This window comes from Sitophilus oryzae, unplaced genomic scaffold (assembly GCF_002938485.1).
Source record: "Sitophilus oryzae breed Bouriz unplaced genomic scaffold, Soryzae_2.0 scaffold_845_pilon_pilon, whole genome shotgun sequence".
Classification (NCBI taxonomy): Eukaryota; Metazoa; Arthropoda; class Insecta; order Coleoptera; family Curculionidae; genus Sitophilus; species Sitophilus oryzae.
The window spans coordinates 1,492,446-1,509,699 of record NW_022147467.1 but is presented as its reverse complement, the minus strand read 5'-3'; the positions used below and the strand labels follow the sequence as shown (position 1 = coordinate 1,509,699).

General features: G+C 35.1%; 1 protein-coding gene across 2 annotated transcripts in view; it reads left to right on the top strand.

Annotated features, from left to right (window-relative positions):
- The window catches only part of LOC115889719 (otoferlin-like), a 274,808-nt gene that overhangs the window by 217,978 nt on the left and 39,576 nt on the right, over window positions 1-17,254 (top strand). For both annotated transcript variants that reach the window (XM_030909785.1, XM_030909784.1), the window contains 2 exons: window positions 102-299; window positions 1,741-1,857. In XM_030909785.1, coding sequence (XP_030765645.1) covers window positions 102-299; window positions 1,741-1,857 — 315 coding nt within the window. The remainder of the gene's footprint in view (window positions 1-101; window positions 300-1,740; window positions 1,858-17,254) is intronic.

Here is a 17,254-nt window from a genome sequence, read left to right as displayed (position 1 = left end):
GTAAATTTGCAAAAGAAGAAGATTGTATTTCAAAAATTAATGGAACTAGAATAGAACAAAGTTTTAAGACCAAAAGTTCCATTAACAAAATTTAATTATAGGAAGATGGTTTAGAAGAAGTGAATGCTAGAATGGAATCAGACGACCCTGAAGCCGAGGGTAAATTAAAACAAATTCTAGAAGACTTATCTGCTGCCTGTGCAAAATACGTCACCATTTCCAAAGCGTCCGGAACCGGTCCTGGAACTGGGAAGACTAAACTGGATAAGGAGCGGTTAAAATTGTGCCAGCGAGAACTGGCAAGTATAAAAATACCGTATGAACGAAAAAAAACGGCGTCCAGTTGGCTTAAAAATGAATATTGCTGACATTCCCCATATAAAATGACAACCATCTTCATTTCATTGCCATCGCTGACACCGTATTTTTTCGATCATATTTTTTGGCACAGTATAACACAATATGGCATAGTGATTCGCTCATCGGAACGGTCTGCTAATCAGAATAGGTTATTACAATTATCTGTTCCGATTAAAGACGTTGCATTTACAAATTTTTAGGCTTGCTTTTGTGTTTCAGATAGGGCTAAAACATTTTCATAATTCTTTTTGAATTTATATTACTTCTTATGTTAATTAAATCGATTCCAACGTTCTTATGAATTTTCTTTTCTGTTATTTGTTTGAATAAAAGCTATACCATGCTGGCAACTCTTACTTTTGGGTCGATATTTACATGTGTGAAAGTAAATCACACAGGCTTCTTATTAAGTTGGAGTGTGAGAAATGCGACGGCGTTGCCACATTTGGCCCGTACGCCTTTCCCTATCAAGTAAAGTAAAATCATAATCAATAAAGTAAGATAATAAATAAGTAAGATCGTAAACCGCTTATTTTTAAAAGATTTTTTTCGAATCGAAAAGATAACTAGATAAAATCATTAAATATGTTTCTGAGCATCTGAAATGAAATTATAAGGATATCGTTAGTAACTTTATGTACCTTTTTTTATTTATAAAGATTCTCACACACTGTCTGCGAAAAAAATTATAGCAGAAATATTAATAAAGTTTATGAAAAAAAAACTACAATCAGTTATTTCTAATGGATTTTGAGATATCGATTTTTGAATTCAGAATTCTAACAGTGCGGCCACTGGCGAACACCAACTCAATTCCACTTATTTTTACCAAAAGTACAAGTGTTTCTAACTTGCACTTAAAAATTTACAAGCTATAGGGAAAATTACAACGACTCGTTAATAAATAAACAAAAAAAGCATCACGAGACGTAATTAAGTTTTAAAGCTGAACGCGTTTACATCATGCTTCCCTAGAATTGATTGGGTATATCGAAATGAGCACTTCATGGTTTTTCAACAAGATGTCAAATATTCTTAAACAATGTATGTAATGTATGTGTTTAGTCTAGTATCTTTTATGGCTATAACTAACAGAGTAGTAGTTTATAGGATGTTTCTGTTAAATTTCCATATTGCTTGCGGTAAATTAATTCAAAATTTTGAACTGGTTACATTGATCCACTTTAAATTAATTCTGTTGGATCTAGTTCAGTAGGTACCATTTTATAAACTTGCCCACAATAAATCCTGCAATTAATGTTTACTATCGATCGTTTTAATATCGCCAATAAATCTCTTACGCCATTACCAATTAATGGCAACAAAAACGTAAGTTTATAAATCGAAGAAATGTTTTTAATCAATTCATTTAATTGTCAGGAACACATTGGGAATTCGGCGAGGAATCTGAAGGCGCTGGTTACCAAGAACTCGTTTAAGGACCGCCTGAAAACTGCACAGACGTACTTAGCCAAGCTCAAGTTTCTAACGGAAGACGTAAGTACTTACTTTTCTTATTAAATTACATCATTTGTCTTTGTACAAACAATAGTGGAAACGATTGTACAAATATTCTTGCATTTATCTTTTTGGTATTTAAGTAGAAATTTTTGTACTCGGATTCTATAAAAGAGAAAAGAACAGAAATTATTTTATTTCAATAAAAAAATGGTAATTGTAAATGGCATTGTTACAAATGAGTTGAAAGTAGAAAAAAACATTATCATCACTCTTGATAATAAGAAAAAAAAAATAAAGATCTATCGTGTACCATCAAATTATGTTAAAAATATACAGGGTGAGTTTCCTACGATGTTCTCTATGGGCATCTCGGAAACTACTGGAGATAGAGAGTCGGTTAAATGGGGAAAGAATTGCTGTTTTTTGGGGTCATAAATATGCGCCTTTCAGATTTTTGAAGAAGTTCATGGCTTACTAGATTTTTCGAAAAAAACAAATTTTGGCTATTTTAAAAATTGTCCCTAATTCCATTATAATCTATTTTAGACAAAAAGTGTTCAGATAAAAGTTGTAGATAATCACATTCCTAATGAGTTTGTGTTCTCCGATTTTTTCTAAAGCCTGTCATTTTTGACTTATGACACAAACATATGTTTTTTTTAATGGAAACCATAGTTGGCCATGACTTCATAAAAAGCGCCATTTTTTAAGCTTTTCAGCGATATAAGCTATAATATGTTTCTTTCACACAATTACTGAATTATAGCCAATTCTTATCTTTCTTGGCTAATTTCACTTAGTTAGCCACGGAAACAAGTTTTCAATGGTGTTCTAATTTTGTTTTGATTTATTACTTATAAAAAGACAAAATATATTATTAAACGGCTCTTTACAATTTGCATTACACAAACTAAAACTTAAAAAAATATTATCACTATAAGTTATTTTAGAAAATTTTCAAAAAATCCGCAATTGTTTTGAGTACATAAATTTATCTTTTTAAAACTGAATTTCTAGCTATTCTCACAGAACGACTTAATTAAACTTCTCCTGTTCCACCTTTTCGAGTGCCTCTCTCAAATCATAAGTTCTTTTGTAAACCTTGTTGTTAACCATACCGCATAAAAAAAATCTAAAATTGATAGGTCAAGTGACCGAGGAGACCCATGCAATTGGTCCACCTCTTTCTATCCCTGAGTCTACATAATTATGATATAAATAATTTTTAACATTTCTTTCATTGTGTGTGGGGGGGATGGGGTTGGTGTGTCATAATGAAAGTCATGTTGGAACCACTCTATTAATGCCCAAATATTAATAAATTTACCTTTTCTAACATGTCTTAAACCTTTCTCTAAAAAACGTAAGTAACGTTCACTGGTCAACGGTCAACCTATCCTCGAAACTGTATAGCCAAGAAAAGTTGAACCAATAATCCTCCACGCTTTTCTTCATTTGAAAAACTCTTATTTACAATTTTTGTTTATTTTAATTTACAAAGATTGAATGTGACAATTTCATATTTCTGAGAGCAACGACGATTGAACTTGTTTCCATGGCTAACTAAGTGAAATTAGCCAAGAAAGATAAGAATTGGCTATAACTCAGTAATTTTGTGAAAGAAACATATTATAGTTTATATCGCTGAAAAACTTTAAAAATTGCGCTTTTTATGAAGTCATGGCCAACTATGGTTTCCATTTAAAAAACATATGTTTGTGTCATATGTCAAAAATGACAGGCTTTAGAAAAAATCGGCGAACACAATCTCATCAGGGATGTAATTATCTACAACTTTTATCTGAAAACTTTTTGTCTAAAATAGATTATAATGGAATTAGGGACAATTTTTAAAATTGCCAAAATTTGTTTTTTCGAAATATCTAGTAAGCCATGAACTTTATCAAAAATCTGAAAGGCGCATATTTATGACCCCATAAAACTGCAATTCTTTCCACATTTAACTGACTCTCTATCTGCAGTAGTTTCCGAGATCCCATAGAGAACATCGTAGGAAACTCACCCTGTATAAAATTCAGATATTACTTAATTCTATTATAAACTTTAATAATATGTCAAAAGACATATTTTAATATAATAAAGTATGTTCTATTCATATACCGGGTAATTCTCCCCCTATAACATTTAGAGACAAAAAAATGAGATTTGGTATTTTCGTATATGACATAAATCAGCATTGAATGGCATATTCAAGTATTTTCGGTCACTTCTTGTTTTACCGGAAATGACTACAACTTTTGATTTTTATATAGCAAGCTTGGCAATTTTTTATGGCAATTTATTCAAGAGAAAATGACTCTCTCAATATAATGACATCTCATTGTTATGTCAACTTTTGACGTTTTTGTTTAAAAAATAATATTGTTACGGATTCCGTGGGTCCACTATTTAAACTCACGATAAAATACTTAACGAATTTATTTTCTCACTTTATACACAATTACTAACTTATAACACACAACAAACTAACTATTTATAAGATTCCTTCACCAAATTGTCCGATTTTCAATTTCCACGCGGTATATTCAAATTTCAAAAACTCCCTCAGTTGTCGATGGCTCCGGCTTATATACTCTATTGACTGCTTCTCGAAATTTCCCCAGTTCTCGTAAAGCGTACTTCTTCATACCAGACAATTCTATTGTCTGATTCCCTTACTTCTCGACTTGACTAAAAGATGGCGCCTGAAAAAGTCTTTTAATTTCTGGCGGATACGTTGCGGTTGTGCAGGCAACCAGTAATACATTTTTAATTTCTGGCGGATGCGCCATTTTTCTTGACATTGCCCCCTTCTCAAATTTGATCGTCCCGATCAAGGTTTCCTGTCTGGTATCTCTCAATCGATCCAGATGAACTACTTTCATCTTACTTCTAGGGCTGCGTTGAATCCGGTACACAACATCATTTATCCTCTTGATGACTGTATAAGGACCTTCCCATGCTGGAGTTAACTTTGGGGACCTCCCTTTCTTGCGCTGTGGGTTATATAACCATACCATATCGTCCTGTTGAAATCCCGTAGAATTAGCTCTGAGGTCGTAACGAGCTTTCATCCGGTCACTGGCTAGCGTAATCTTACTTCTCACGGCCTTATGAATTCCCAATAACCTTTCCTTCAGTTCATCCGCGTAGTCCTCTACGTTCGTGGTGCTGTCGTCTGGTGATCCGAACACCAAGTCACAAGGCAACCGTAATTCTCGACCAAATAAAATCTTCGATGGTGAAAGTCCGGTGGTGTTGTGAACTGCACTTCTATATGCCATTAGGAATAGTGGTATATGCTGATCCCAATCTCTTTGATGTTCGTCCACCATTTTCGAGAGGTGTTCTTCAATGGTCTTATTGAATCTTTCGACCATCCCATCAGACTGCGGATGTAAAGCGGATGTTGTCCTAGTCTTGTGAATACCAAGCAGATCACACATCTTCTGAAACAGTCTTGACTCGAAGTTCCTTCCTTGATCAGTGTGAAGCTCTAAGGGAATTCCAAATCTACTGAAGACATTATTGACTAACACTTCAGCTACAGTCGATGCTTCTTGGTTTGGAATGGCAAAAACTTCTGTCCATTTACTGAAATAATCCATCGCCACTAAAACGTACTTGTTGCCCTTGTGCGTTTCAGGGAATGGGCCTGCAATGTCAACAGCAATTCTTTCGAATGGAAGTCCCACGTTATATTGTTTCATTTTTCCCCTAGATCGAGTGCTTGGTCCTTGGCTGGTTGCACAAATTTTACATTGTCGACATCATTTCTTGACATCTTCGCAATAATTCCCCCAGTAAAAGCGATCTCTCAGCTTGCTCAAGGTTTTTTTTACCCCAAGATGGGCTCCAGTTTTACCACCGTGAATTTCTTCCAATACCTGGGTAACTTTCTTCCTTGGTACCAGTAACTGAGTTGTTACTGTCCTGCCATCCGCACTTTCCCACGTGCGCTTTAACAATCCATTCTGAATAACCAGTGAATTCCACTGAGCCCAGAGAGCTTTGAAAACGAGCCCTCTGTTTGCAATATCCTGCCAGGTGGTCTCTCGCCGTTACCTTCCTTGAGCCGTAGTATTGCTCCGATGTCTGGATCTTCCATTTGATCTTTCCTCAATTGTGTCGTCGTCCACTGTTCATCGGTTCCAAGTTTAAAACTCCTTATCATGACAGTGCCTTCACGTTGTTCCGTTTTACAGCAGTGCTTACAATCGGTTTGACAGGGTCTTCTGGATAAACCGTCTGCGTTACCATGCATTTTTCCAGCACGATGTTGGATGGTAAAGTGATACTGTTGGAGCTTCTCGAGCCATCGTGCTATTTGACCTTCAGGTTGTTTCATCTCCATAAGCCACTTGAGAGCCGCATGATCTGTCCTAATTAAAAATTCTTGGCCGTACAGATATTTATGAAAATGATCAACTGCCTTCACAATTGCTAGCAGCTCCTTCCGGGTAACGCAGTAATTCCTTTCTGGTTTGGATAGAACTCGACTGTAATATTCTATCACTCGTTCTTCGCCATCTTGCACTTGTGATAGCACTGCACCTATGCCGATATTGCTGGCGTCGGTATCCAGGATATACCTCCCTTGTTGTTGCGGGTAGGCTAGAATAGGACTTGAACATAAAGCCGCCTTAAGTCTTCCAAAGGCTACATCACAATCGGTGTTCCATTCGTAGCCGACTTCATCACCTGTAAGCCTATGTAAGGGTGCAGCTATATTGGCAAATCCCTTGACAAATCTTCTGTAATAGGTGCATAAACCCAGGAAACTTCTAAGTTCATGTTTGTCGCGAGGTTTAGGCCAATCCTTAATTGCAGCGATTTTCTTCTGGTCGGTGTAAATTCCGTCTGCCGAAACTACATGACCCAAGAATTCCACTTGTCGCTGGAATAAGCTACACTTCTTCGGGTTTAAGTACAGGTGAGCATTCCGTATGCGGCCAAAGACTTCTTCTAAATTTCGCAAATGCTCCTCAAAAGTTCTTCCCATAACCAATACATCGTCGAGGTAAACCAAGCACGTTTTCCAAGTTAATCCTCTTAACACCACCTCCATGAGACGTTCGAAAGTGGCTGGAGCATTGCATAATCCAAACGGCATGACCTTGAATTGGTATAGTCCGTTTCCTGTAGAAAAAGCCGTCTTTTCTTTGTCTTCCTCGTCCAGACCAACTTGCCAGTATCCACTCTTTAAGTCGAGAGTGGAGAACCAGCACGAACCTGCCAGTGTGGTTAACGTGTCGTCTATACGTGGCAGTGGGTAGCTGTCCTTCTTAGTGACGTCATTGAGCTTCCGATAGTCCACGCAGAATCGTGTACTACCATCTTTCTTCGTCACCAAAACAACAGGAGATGACCATGGACTCGATGATTCTTCGATAACTCCATCTTCTAGCATCTTATCTACCATTGTCTCCATTTCTTGTTGTTTGGAAAGGGGCACCCTTCTAGGACGTTGTCGAATCGGCTGAGCATGACCAGTATTAATCCGGTGCTTCACAAAATCCGTTCTTCCACTGTTGTTCTTCTCAAAAATACTGCCATGCTTTAGCAGGAACTGTTTGGCCTTCTGTTTCTCCTCAGGTGTTAGGTGATCCCATGGCTGTTCTAGATGTTTTAGTGTTTCTTGGGATGCCTTTTGTGTAACAGCTGACGACACTTCATCACATCGGGTGACACTTCTTACAGGTTCGCAGATGGCTATCTTGTCACCTTTTGGATCTTGACACAATTCGGGAAAACATTCGCAATTCTGATCGGTATATTCTTGTCGGTGTTAACCAATGATTTTCCTACTAAGTACCTATCCTGTTTGTTGTCGCTACTTTGTACCAGTCCAACACAGCACCCAGCGATTTTCTCCACTTTACCGAATACGATCTTCTCGGTATTACCAGGTATCACCACAGTTTCCGCTGATCTTACATCCATTCTTCCTGGTCCTCGTCTGGAGATAACATGAACTCTTCATTTCCAATATTTAAGATATTTCTCTGGTGATCGAACGAAAATCCATGTTGACGAATCACATCCATGCCCAAGATGAAGTCATCTTCAATATCTGCCACTAAAACGCTATGCTGGAACTTCAAATTTCCTAACTTCAGTTCGACGATAGCCTCTCCGTACAACGGCCATTTCCCCCGTAACTGTACGTAAACACACTCTTCTTCTCAGAGGCACCAGCTTCAATCCTTGCACTGAGTTAGCCCGCACCAACGAAACCATAGCGCCAGTGTCCACTGTCATTCGGATTCCCTTTCCATTGACTTTCCCGTCGATCACCAAACTGTCAGCGGTTCTTCCTAGATTTCTAATGGAAAAAATCCTTGGGGCTCTGTTCTCCCCAGTCAATACTCGCCCCTTAGTATTGACTGATTTTAGTTTTCCTGGTGCCTACGTTCTCTGGATGGTGAACGGGATCGCATTTGAACGCGGCAATACCGTTTAATGTGGCCATTCCTGCCACCTCTAAAGCACCTTATGTCCTGGAATCTTCTCTGGTTTTCTGTCTGGGTGTTGCTGACTCCCTTGTTTATTAGTAGCTCACATAGTTTGTCGACTTTCTTACACATCTCCTCCAAACCTCTGTGAGTGTTTTCGGGCTGTTCCTCGACCGCTACCGATCTTATCTTCGGTCTAGGGATGGCGCTAAAAGCAGCTTCGATTTCCAGCGCCCTGACCAGTGCTTCGCTGCTGGTAGAAAATCGGGATATTTGCAGCGCCCTCTGTAATTCGTTGTCCCTCAGTCCGCTGATAAAGCACTGAGCAGCGAGTTCCTCCCTAAATCCTTCCGGTGCTTCTGGATATGCCAGGTGTACCAACCGACGTAAGTCTGCTTCAAATTCCTGCAGACTCTCTCCGGACCTCTGCAGGCGTGTCTTGATCTGGGCCTGGTAAAGTTGACGTCGATGTTGGTCGCCATATCTTCGGTCCAATGCAGTAACCAAGGTTTCGTACTCCTGCTGTTGGGCTGCAGGAATAGTTTGTAGCAATTCCAGGGCAGGGCCACGCAGCGCGATGACAAGTGCTGCTGCTTTCTCGTGGTCGGTCCATCCGTTGGCAGCAGCCGCTGCTTCAAACTGGCGGTGGTACATCGTCCATGTCGTTTGTCCATCGTAGGTCGGGGCCTTAAGGTTCGCAGTTCCCGGAACGCCAGGTGTCCTTACTTGTACCTTGGTCTTCTGTAGGTCCATCTCCAACCTTTCTATCTTCTGCTGAAGGCGCTCCTCCAGATCTTCTACGGCTTCTTGGAAGTGGTTCTGCTGTTCCTGGCAACGTACTTCCAACATTGCTTGTTGCTGTTCCCCCAAGCTTTTCTGAAGTCGAATTTCTTGATTTTCTAAAGTTTTCTTAAGACGGTCCTGATCTTCTTGTCTTTCTTTCTGGCGGAGCGTTTCTATATCTTCTAAAATTTCCCTCCATTCATTCTTCTGACGAATTTCTAAATTGCCTAAAATTTTCTCAAGCCGGTCCTGTTCTTCTTCTTTGTCTTGTTGTCGTTGAATTTTCAAATCTTGGAAAATTTTTTTCAAGCCGGTCCTGTTCTTCCTGTTTATCTTGTTGTTGTTGGAATTTCCAATCTCCGAAAATCTTCTCAAGCCGGTCCTGTTCTTCTTGTTTTTCTTTTTGTCGTTGTAATTTTTCCTCTTCTTTATCTTTTGCTTTCTCTTTTTCTAGTCGGGCTCGCTCTTCTTCTCGTTCTTTACGGAGTCTTTCTTGTTCTTCTGCCTTCTCTCTTTCTAGTCGGGCTCGCTCTTCTTCTCGTTCTTTACGGAGTCTTTCTTGTTCTTCTGCCTTCTCTCTTCTCATATTCTCCATAAAATCACCCAATAATTTGCTTACTTCCTCCATTTTCTTCGCTTGTTCCCTTGTACCAACCATAAAAATACTCTAATTCGGTCTAAAAATCTTCCAATCCACTTAATTTCTGCTCAAAATCCTCTTGAATCCCACTTCTGACACCAATTGTTACGGATTCCGTGGGTCCACTATTTAAACTCACGATAAAATACTTAACGAATTTATTTTCTCACTTTATACACAATTACTAACTTATAACACACAACAAACTAACTATTTATAAGATTCCTTCACCAAATTGTCCGATTTTCAATTTCCACGCGGTATATTCAAATTTCAAAAACTCCCTCAGTTGTCGATGGCTCCGGCTTATATACTCTATTGACTGCTTCTCGAAATTTCCCCAGTTCTCGGAAAGCGTACTTCTTCATACCAGACAATTCTATTGTCTGATTCCCTTACTTCTCGACTTGACTAAAAGATGGCGCCTGAAAAAGTCTTTTAATTTCTGGCGGATACGTTGCGGTTGTGCAGGCAACCAGTAATACATTTTTAATTTCTGGCGGATGCGCCATTTTTCTTGACAATATGTTAAATTTCAATATAGAGTACCATGACTATGTTCATAACGAAAATTTGACTCGAAATACCAAGTATGCGATACCAAATTATTCGTAAGTAAATGTTTTTTTTCCAAATTTGCTAATGAGCCACCCTAGCTCCTTTTGAAAAAAGTAAGATATGATTATAAATACGATTTAGGCAATTTTTAAACAGCCAGGGAAAGACACGAAACACATCGGACTATCAAATCTATTTTTCCAAAGCTCCTTTATTGGTTGCTTGAAAATTAGTAGTTCTATCACTCTAAATTGAAATTTAAAATACTACTTTTTGAAGCGAAAATGTCAAAAATTGACATATACGTCATTCTATTCAGAAAGTAAATTTCTATCGAATAAAGTAAGAGGACACCGTTTAAAAATAAGTGAAACAGGAAGTGACCGAAACTAATTGAATACATCAATCAATCCTGATTTGTGTTATATCGAGCTGGTCATGCAATTTCTGTGTATTGGATTTTAATGGATAAGACAGAGAATAATACAAATGACCGGTAGACAGATAGAGATACAAAATAAAAGGGGGGATACAGTGTTGCCGGTTCGCAAGCGTGTAGGCAGCATTGAGAATGAGCATGGTGAGAGCACAAATCAACTCCGATGCCGATGACAATTTTAGACCGCTCTCAGTGTTGCCAGATAACTTCTTCTAACAACCTCTGCGTAACTAACACCATATTGTCAAATAAGATCAATAGTTGCGTTTTTTAGTTAGAATTTTTGTTTAAATCTCAATAAAGAAAAATTACATATTTAAAAAAATATAATTATTAAAAAATATTAAGTATCTTAAACGATAAACGATATTTTCTGCCAAATTAAATGCACACACTTAATTTTTTCTAAAAATATGTTTTCTAAAATTTACTTTTATGATTTAAATCTTAGTTCTTACTAGATTTAGGGAATATTTCCTAGACCTGGCAACTACGACTAATACTTTGACCGTCTCCATGTTAGGAAACTTCTTACTTCCTTCCATCACTTGATTTGTTTTAGCTGATTTGTCTGACCCCGCCACTCTAAAATTTGGAAGCCATGATTTTCTGTCGCCACGTGTGACCCATCAAACTCTTGAGTCACAGGCGTAGTAATATTTTATTTCCATTTAGATTTAGTATTACAGCCAATTATATTTTAAAGGTTTTGCTTATGAATTCTGTAAAATTTGATTTACTAGAATTTTTATAAAAATCGTTTTATGATAGCTAACAAAGTTTAAGAAGGGAATAGTTTAACAATTTATTTCTGACTTATTCTATCTTTACTATCAGCTGTCCGATTTTTTAAGTACGCAACGATTACAAAGATTTACGCAATGTCTTCACCATGCGGCTTTTTAAGCCCCATACTCCCTATGCGCTGATGCATTGATTTGATGCGTCCATGCGTCCATACACGCATAGTGATCGTGGTGATGGTCGATAGCGTGGTGATGGTCGATAGCATGGTGATGGTCGATGCGAGACGTCGATGCGGTTCATCGATGCGATTCGTTAGTTCGTCTGGAAATTTGTCCATTTTGTTCGTTATATTTCTTTTAGATATATCTAAGCTACATATAATATTTTACATTTGTAGTAAAATGAATAACAACCAACCAAACCAAACGCCTACTTGTGCGGTTTGAAATTTTGATGCGTCCGGCAATACCGCACAGAAGAAATGTACCAACCCAACTTTTTTCTCTTTTTAATACATTTGATTTGTCATTAAGCTGTCTACATCACTGTCTTACACGTTAAAATCCAGACCGCATAGTTTGCCTGACCCGATGTGTATACGAATGTAAATCTAATAAAAAAATAAAAAATATTATAGAAGTGAGCCACTTTTTAAAAACATTCGTTGTGAAGTTGGTTCATACAAAAACAAAAAACAATTTATTTCGAAATTAATAATATAAGGACAAAAAATGTTATTCTGGTATAAAATTATTTTTTACCTCAAAAATTCCAATCTTAGTTTCGTATCATCTTCCTTTGTTATATCTAACAATATATCCGTAAAAAAATATCATCTTCTTACTTTATGTTTTTACTAACAAGCAAGCCTGTAGAAGGATTTTTTTTACTAAAAGCCGAGGTTTTTAAAAGTTAAAGAGAATTTTAAAGCTCCAGCGCTTTAAAAAATAAATAACTGGTATAAATTTCTGGAAGTTACAAAGAAAAATAGTATTCCGGTTTCCCAACTCTTCTTTGAAGTATTCTTAAGTTTAAATAATCCTACAGAAAGAATATTGTACTTCTGGTCCATGAAAATTGATTAAGATTCAGTTTTAAATTTAAATACAAAACTTTATATAAATTGGTGTTAAGTTTGAATCTTTGAATAAGAAGACTAAGGAAGGAGCATAATGCTATCCATGTATTTATGCATGGTGGGCGGAAAAGCCACCATAAAAGCTCTCTAGGGTGGGGATCCTTGACAGTTCTGTTTGACGATTCATTTGACACATTTGAATTTGATTTGAAATTTTGTGGATTTGTCAGTCTTTACGGAGCTTATTTTATGTTATTTATTATTTATTCTACTACTGATAGTTGTATAAAGGTAGTAAATCTAGATGGAAATTGTGGCAGAACTTAAATTAACAGTGACACTATCGCGATTTATCGAAAAAGACTCTAAAATAGTTGGTTGTGTAGCGTGCGGTAGATCTCGGCAAAAATTGAGTGAAATAATGGAACAACTTTTCGCTAGTAAGTGACTATATAATATACATACGTGTAGTAAACCGATCATTTATGAAATTCACTTAAATTAACTAAATTATATATTTTTCTTGCATTTTAGCTTTTATTTATTACTTGTCAAAGAATTTAGATACGTTAATTTGACTTACCTGCTTCAGTAGCGTATCGGATGTTTGTGTTAATAAATACTTATTATAACTTATCTATTTTTATTAGAATTATATATTTTTATAACAATTTTAATAACTACCAACATTTATTCACAACGTAAAATAAAACAACAAATTATTGAGTCTACCCCACGTCTACCCTACATCATAGTTTTACATTTTTTAAATAAAATTAGAACGACACTGATAAACCGGAATTTAAGTCGGCCATATTTGAGGCCCATCGCGGTGTACCTAAGATTTTTGATATGCTCCTTCCTTAGTCTTCTTATTCAAAGGTTTGAATTATACAAATACAGGGTCGTTTTTATGTATGGAAACGGTCGATTATTAGGTAAAATATAGGAGGTATCGCAAAAAGTTAAATATAAAAGTTATAGGATTTCTAAATATCTATTAGTGAGTAATAAATTTAAGTATACAGGGTGGGTCATAAAGTTGTGGCACAAAAGTTTCATTTTTTTTAAATAGGACCCCCTGTATATTACTACATATTTCAATTCTTCCTTCAATTCTAAGCAAAAATCGAGATACACAAAAAATGTACCTCAAACCAACCGTTTCCGAGTTGGTTTGAGGTACATTGTGTGTATTTCGATTTTTACTTAGAATTGAAGAAAGAATTGAAATATGCAATAATATATTCTATTTAAAAAAATAAAACTTTAATGTGCCACGACTTTATGGTCAACCCTGTATACGTAAATTTATTACTCGCCCCAATAGACATTTAAAAGCCTATAATTTTTGTATTTACTATTTGCGGTACCTTGTATATTTTACCTAATAATTTTCCATACATAACAGCGACCCTGTATAATTATTGTACAGTGAAGCAAAATACCGTATGATCGAAAAAACGGCGTCCAGTTGGCTTGGAAATTTACATTCAATGGCATTTCCCATATAATTTTACATAAAAAGTGACAGCGATCTTCATTTCATAGCCATCACTGTCGCTGTTTTTTTTCATATAGTACATTTTTTTCTATACATTTGTTTTATTTATTGTTAATAAAAAAGTAAGAATGCAAATTGGCAGTATTTATAAATAAACTAACGACTATTTACAAAAGCTTCCTAGATTTAAAAAATAAACCAGTTTGTTCCAGTTGTTTCGAGTCGTATTCTAAATTATTCCTGAAGCAAAATCATTCAACAAAAAGAAAAATTGTCGGTGCATAAAAATCGGGTAACTTTAAAAATGCAAAGCTACAAACAAACCTACTTCTGTTTGAAAATATTCTGCTAAAATAAGGAAAATATTTATAAAACAGAATAAAAGAAGAAATGAAGTATCTATTGTTATTTTTATATATCATACTGCTAAACTTTTAAAATTATCAGCAATTTTATCAGAATTAACCAGTTTTATAACCATTTTTTATATTATTTTTTAAGCAAAACCAGCATTTATAAATTCAGAAATATTACCGCGAGCATTTGCGAAACCGTTAAAAATTTTGAAATACTGTAAATACAAAAATGTTCATTTTTTAATTCTACATCTAATAAAAAAATAATATACAGGGTGTCCCATAAAAAAATGATTTTTTTTTGAAAATAAAAATTATTTTATATTTTAGGTTAAGTTTAAAATTTTGGAGTAAAATTTTAAACACCCTGTATGATTTAAGATTACGATATTTATAGCAAGGAAAGTATAGACCATCTAAAGAAAATACCTAATATAGTTTGGATTTCAGGACAGTACTTGTATTTGTAATAATTTTTTTACGAAAGGCTGAAAAATATACAGGGTGTTTCAAAACAAATGCGAAAAACTTCAGGGGGTGATTCCTTGTTCAAAATAAAGGGTAGTTTGCTTTATAAACGTTGGGTCAAAAGTCAACCATTAGGGAGATATCGCGGTACAAAGATGGCGGAAAAATAATGTTTTTATTTTTTATCTTGAAAACGAAAAGAGATAGACTAATGAAATTTTACGGAAGCATTACTGTTATGAAAACACACTTTCTGGTAATTTTTCACTTTTAAAATGAGTGGAAGGGGTTGAAATAAACTACCCCTATCATTCTTGTTAATGAAATTTAAAGAAAAATCTTATCAAACACATGCAAAAAAAATTAATTTTGATAGTTTAGTTTATTTAGAAACTTTTTATCTCTTGTGTTTTTTTGATAAAACTCACCGATTTGAAATTAAAAAATAAAATGTAAAGCATTACATGTCAGGACAAAAACATTTTTTAGATAAAGAATCTATTGGGCAGCTGTAATTTTTTAGGAAAAAATCTAGTCGGCCGCTGTCACTTTTAGGATGTTTCTAATATTGTTTTATTTGACATTACCCTACTGCAATACGTTATTATCTAGATTATTATTATTATCATTATTATCACTAGATTCCTAATCTAAAAATATTTTTAGTCCTGACATGTAATGCTTTACATTTTATTTTTTAATTTCAAATCGGCGAGTTTTTATAAAAAATACAAGAGATAAAAAGTTTCTAAACAAACTAAACTATCCAAATTAATTTTTTTTTGCATGTGTTTGATAAGATTTTTCTTTAAATTTCCTTAACAAGAATGATAAGGGTAGTTTATTTCAACCCCTTCCACTCATTTTAAAAGTGAAAAATTACCAGAAAGTGTGTTTTCATAACAGTAATGCTTCCATAAAATTTCATTAGTCTATCTCTTTTCGTTTTCAAGATAAAAAATAAGAACATTATTTTTCCGCCATCTTTGTACCGCGATATCTCCCTAATGGTTGACTTTTGACCCAACGTTTATGAAGCAAACTACCCTTTATTTTGAACAAGGAATCACCCCCTGAAGTTTTTTGCATTTGTTTTGAAACACCCTGTATAATAATTATTTATTAATATATCTGAAACGATCGAAATATATTTACTCATATCTTCGAATTATGTAAAGTGACCTGAAAAGAAGGCAAAAATGCAATAATGTACTGGGTGTTCCATTTAAAAAAAATCATCCACTCACACTTTTTTGAGCCACCCTCTCAGATGTTAAAATATTTTCCTGAAATACATCGTCGTACATACTTTAGATACACATAAACAAAATTCTCAAATTTTGTATTCTAGGAGCTAAAGATGCCCGACGCAATATTGCAATTATAACTTAAAGACAATATCAATCCAAAAATATATTTCATTTCATAATTCGCCAATATCTACCTCTTTCAAACATTTATCATTCTATCCTATTTGCAAATGCCGTAAAACAGAATTACCTAAGAATGTCTTTCTGCTTCTCCGCACCTCTTGAATTCTTGAATTTTTAAAAAGAAAAAAGAGGTATTGTGTCCTGACTAAATTAGAAAATAAATAATACGTAGGCCCCCAAAAGAAAAACACTTTCTCCAGTTTCCCCTCTTGAATTATTCTTCAAGTAAATCGGAAAAATGTTGCTGCGAAATAATAAATTATGAATAAGTTTAACTCAATAAAAGGCTTATAATAAAAGTACTACTAGTTTATTCAGTAAAGCATAAAAAGTTATGTAACGCCAAAAACGTATATTTTTGTTGCTACTTCCTTTACTTGCTTTTTACTTTCAATTTTATACACCTACACTATGCCCGAAACATTTCGCGAAAAATTTCTGAAAACACTTTCATATGTAAACTCAATACTTCTCTTATGTTGTTGGGAATCTCGGTCGCAAACTCCGAAATAAATCGAAATAGAACACGAAACAGACCGAGACGCGCCGTGATTCGTTGTTTGTTTTTACTGGGTCTTTTCTGGATTTTCTTTCATGTAAATTTAATATACTACCTGTGTTGCCATATTATCAAGAAATTATGTTTTTGAACTTAAAACTAAAAAAATTTCCAAAATTCTTTTCAAAAATTTTCAACATTTTTTTTTGCAAGAAAAAACCTCATAGGCGTGTTTCTGATGCCGAAATATACTACCAGTTAATATATTTGCACTTATTTCTGGGACACCCTGTATTTATCGTACTATTCGCGAAGCAATCAAGGTCAAATGTTGTGGTGGCTTCAGAAAAATAAGTAAACATGGAGTATAAATAAAAATCATTAGTTTGTATGGAGTGTAATGTAATACCACTATAATAAACTGATATGAAAAATCAAACACAGTGCATTTAGAAATCAGTTACCGATGGTAG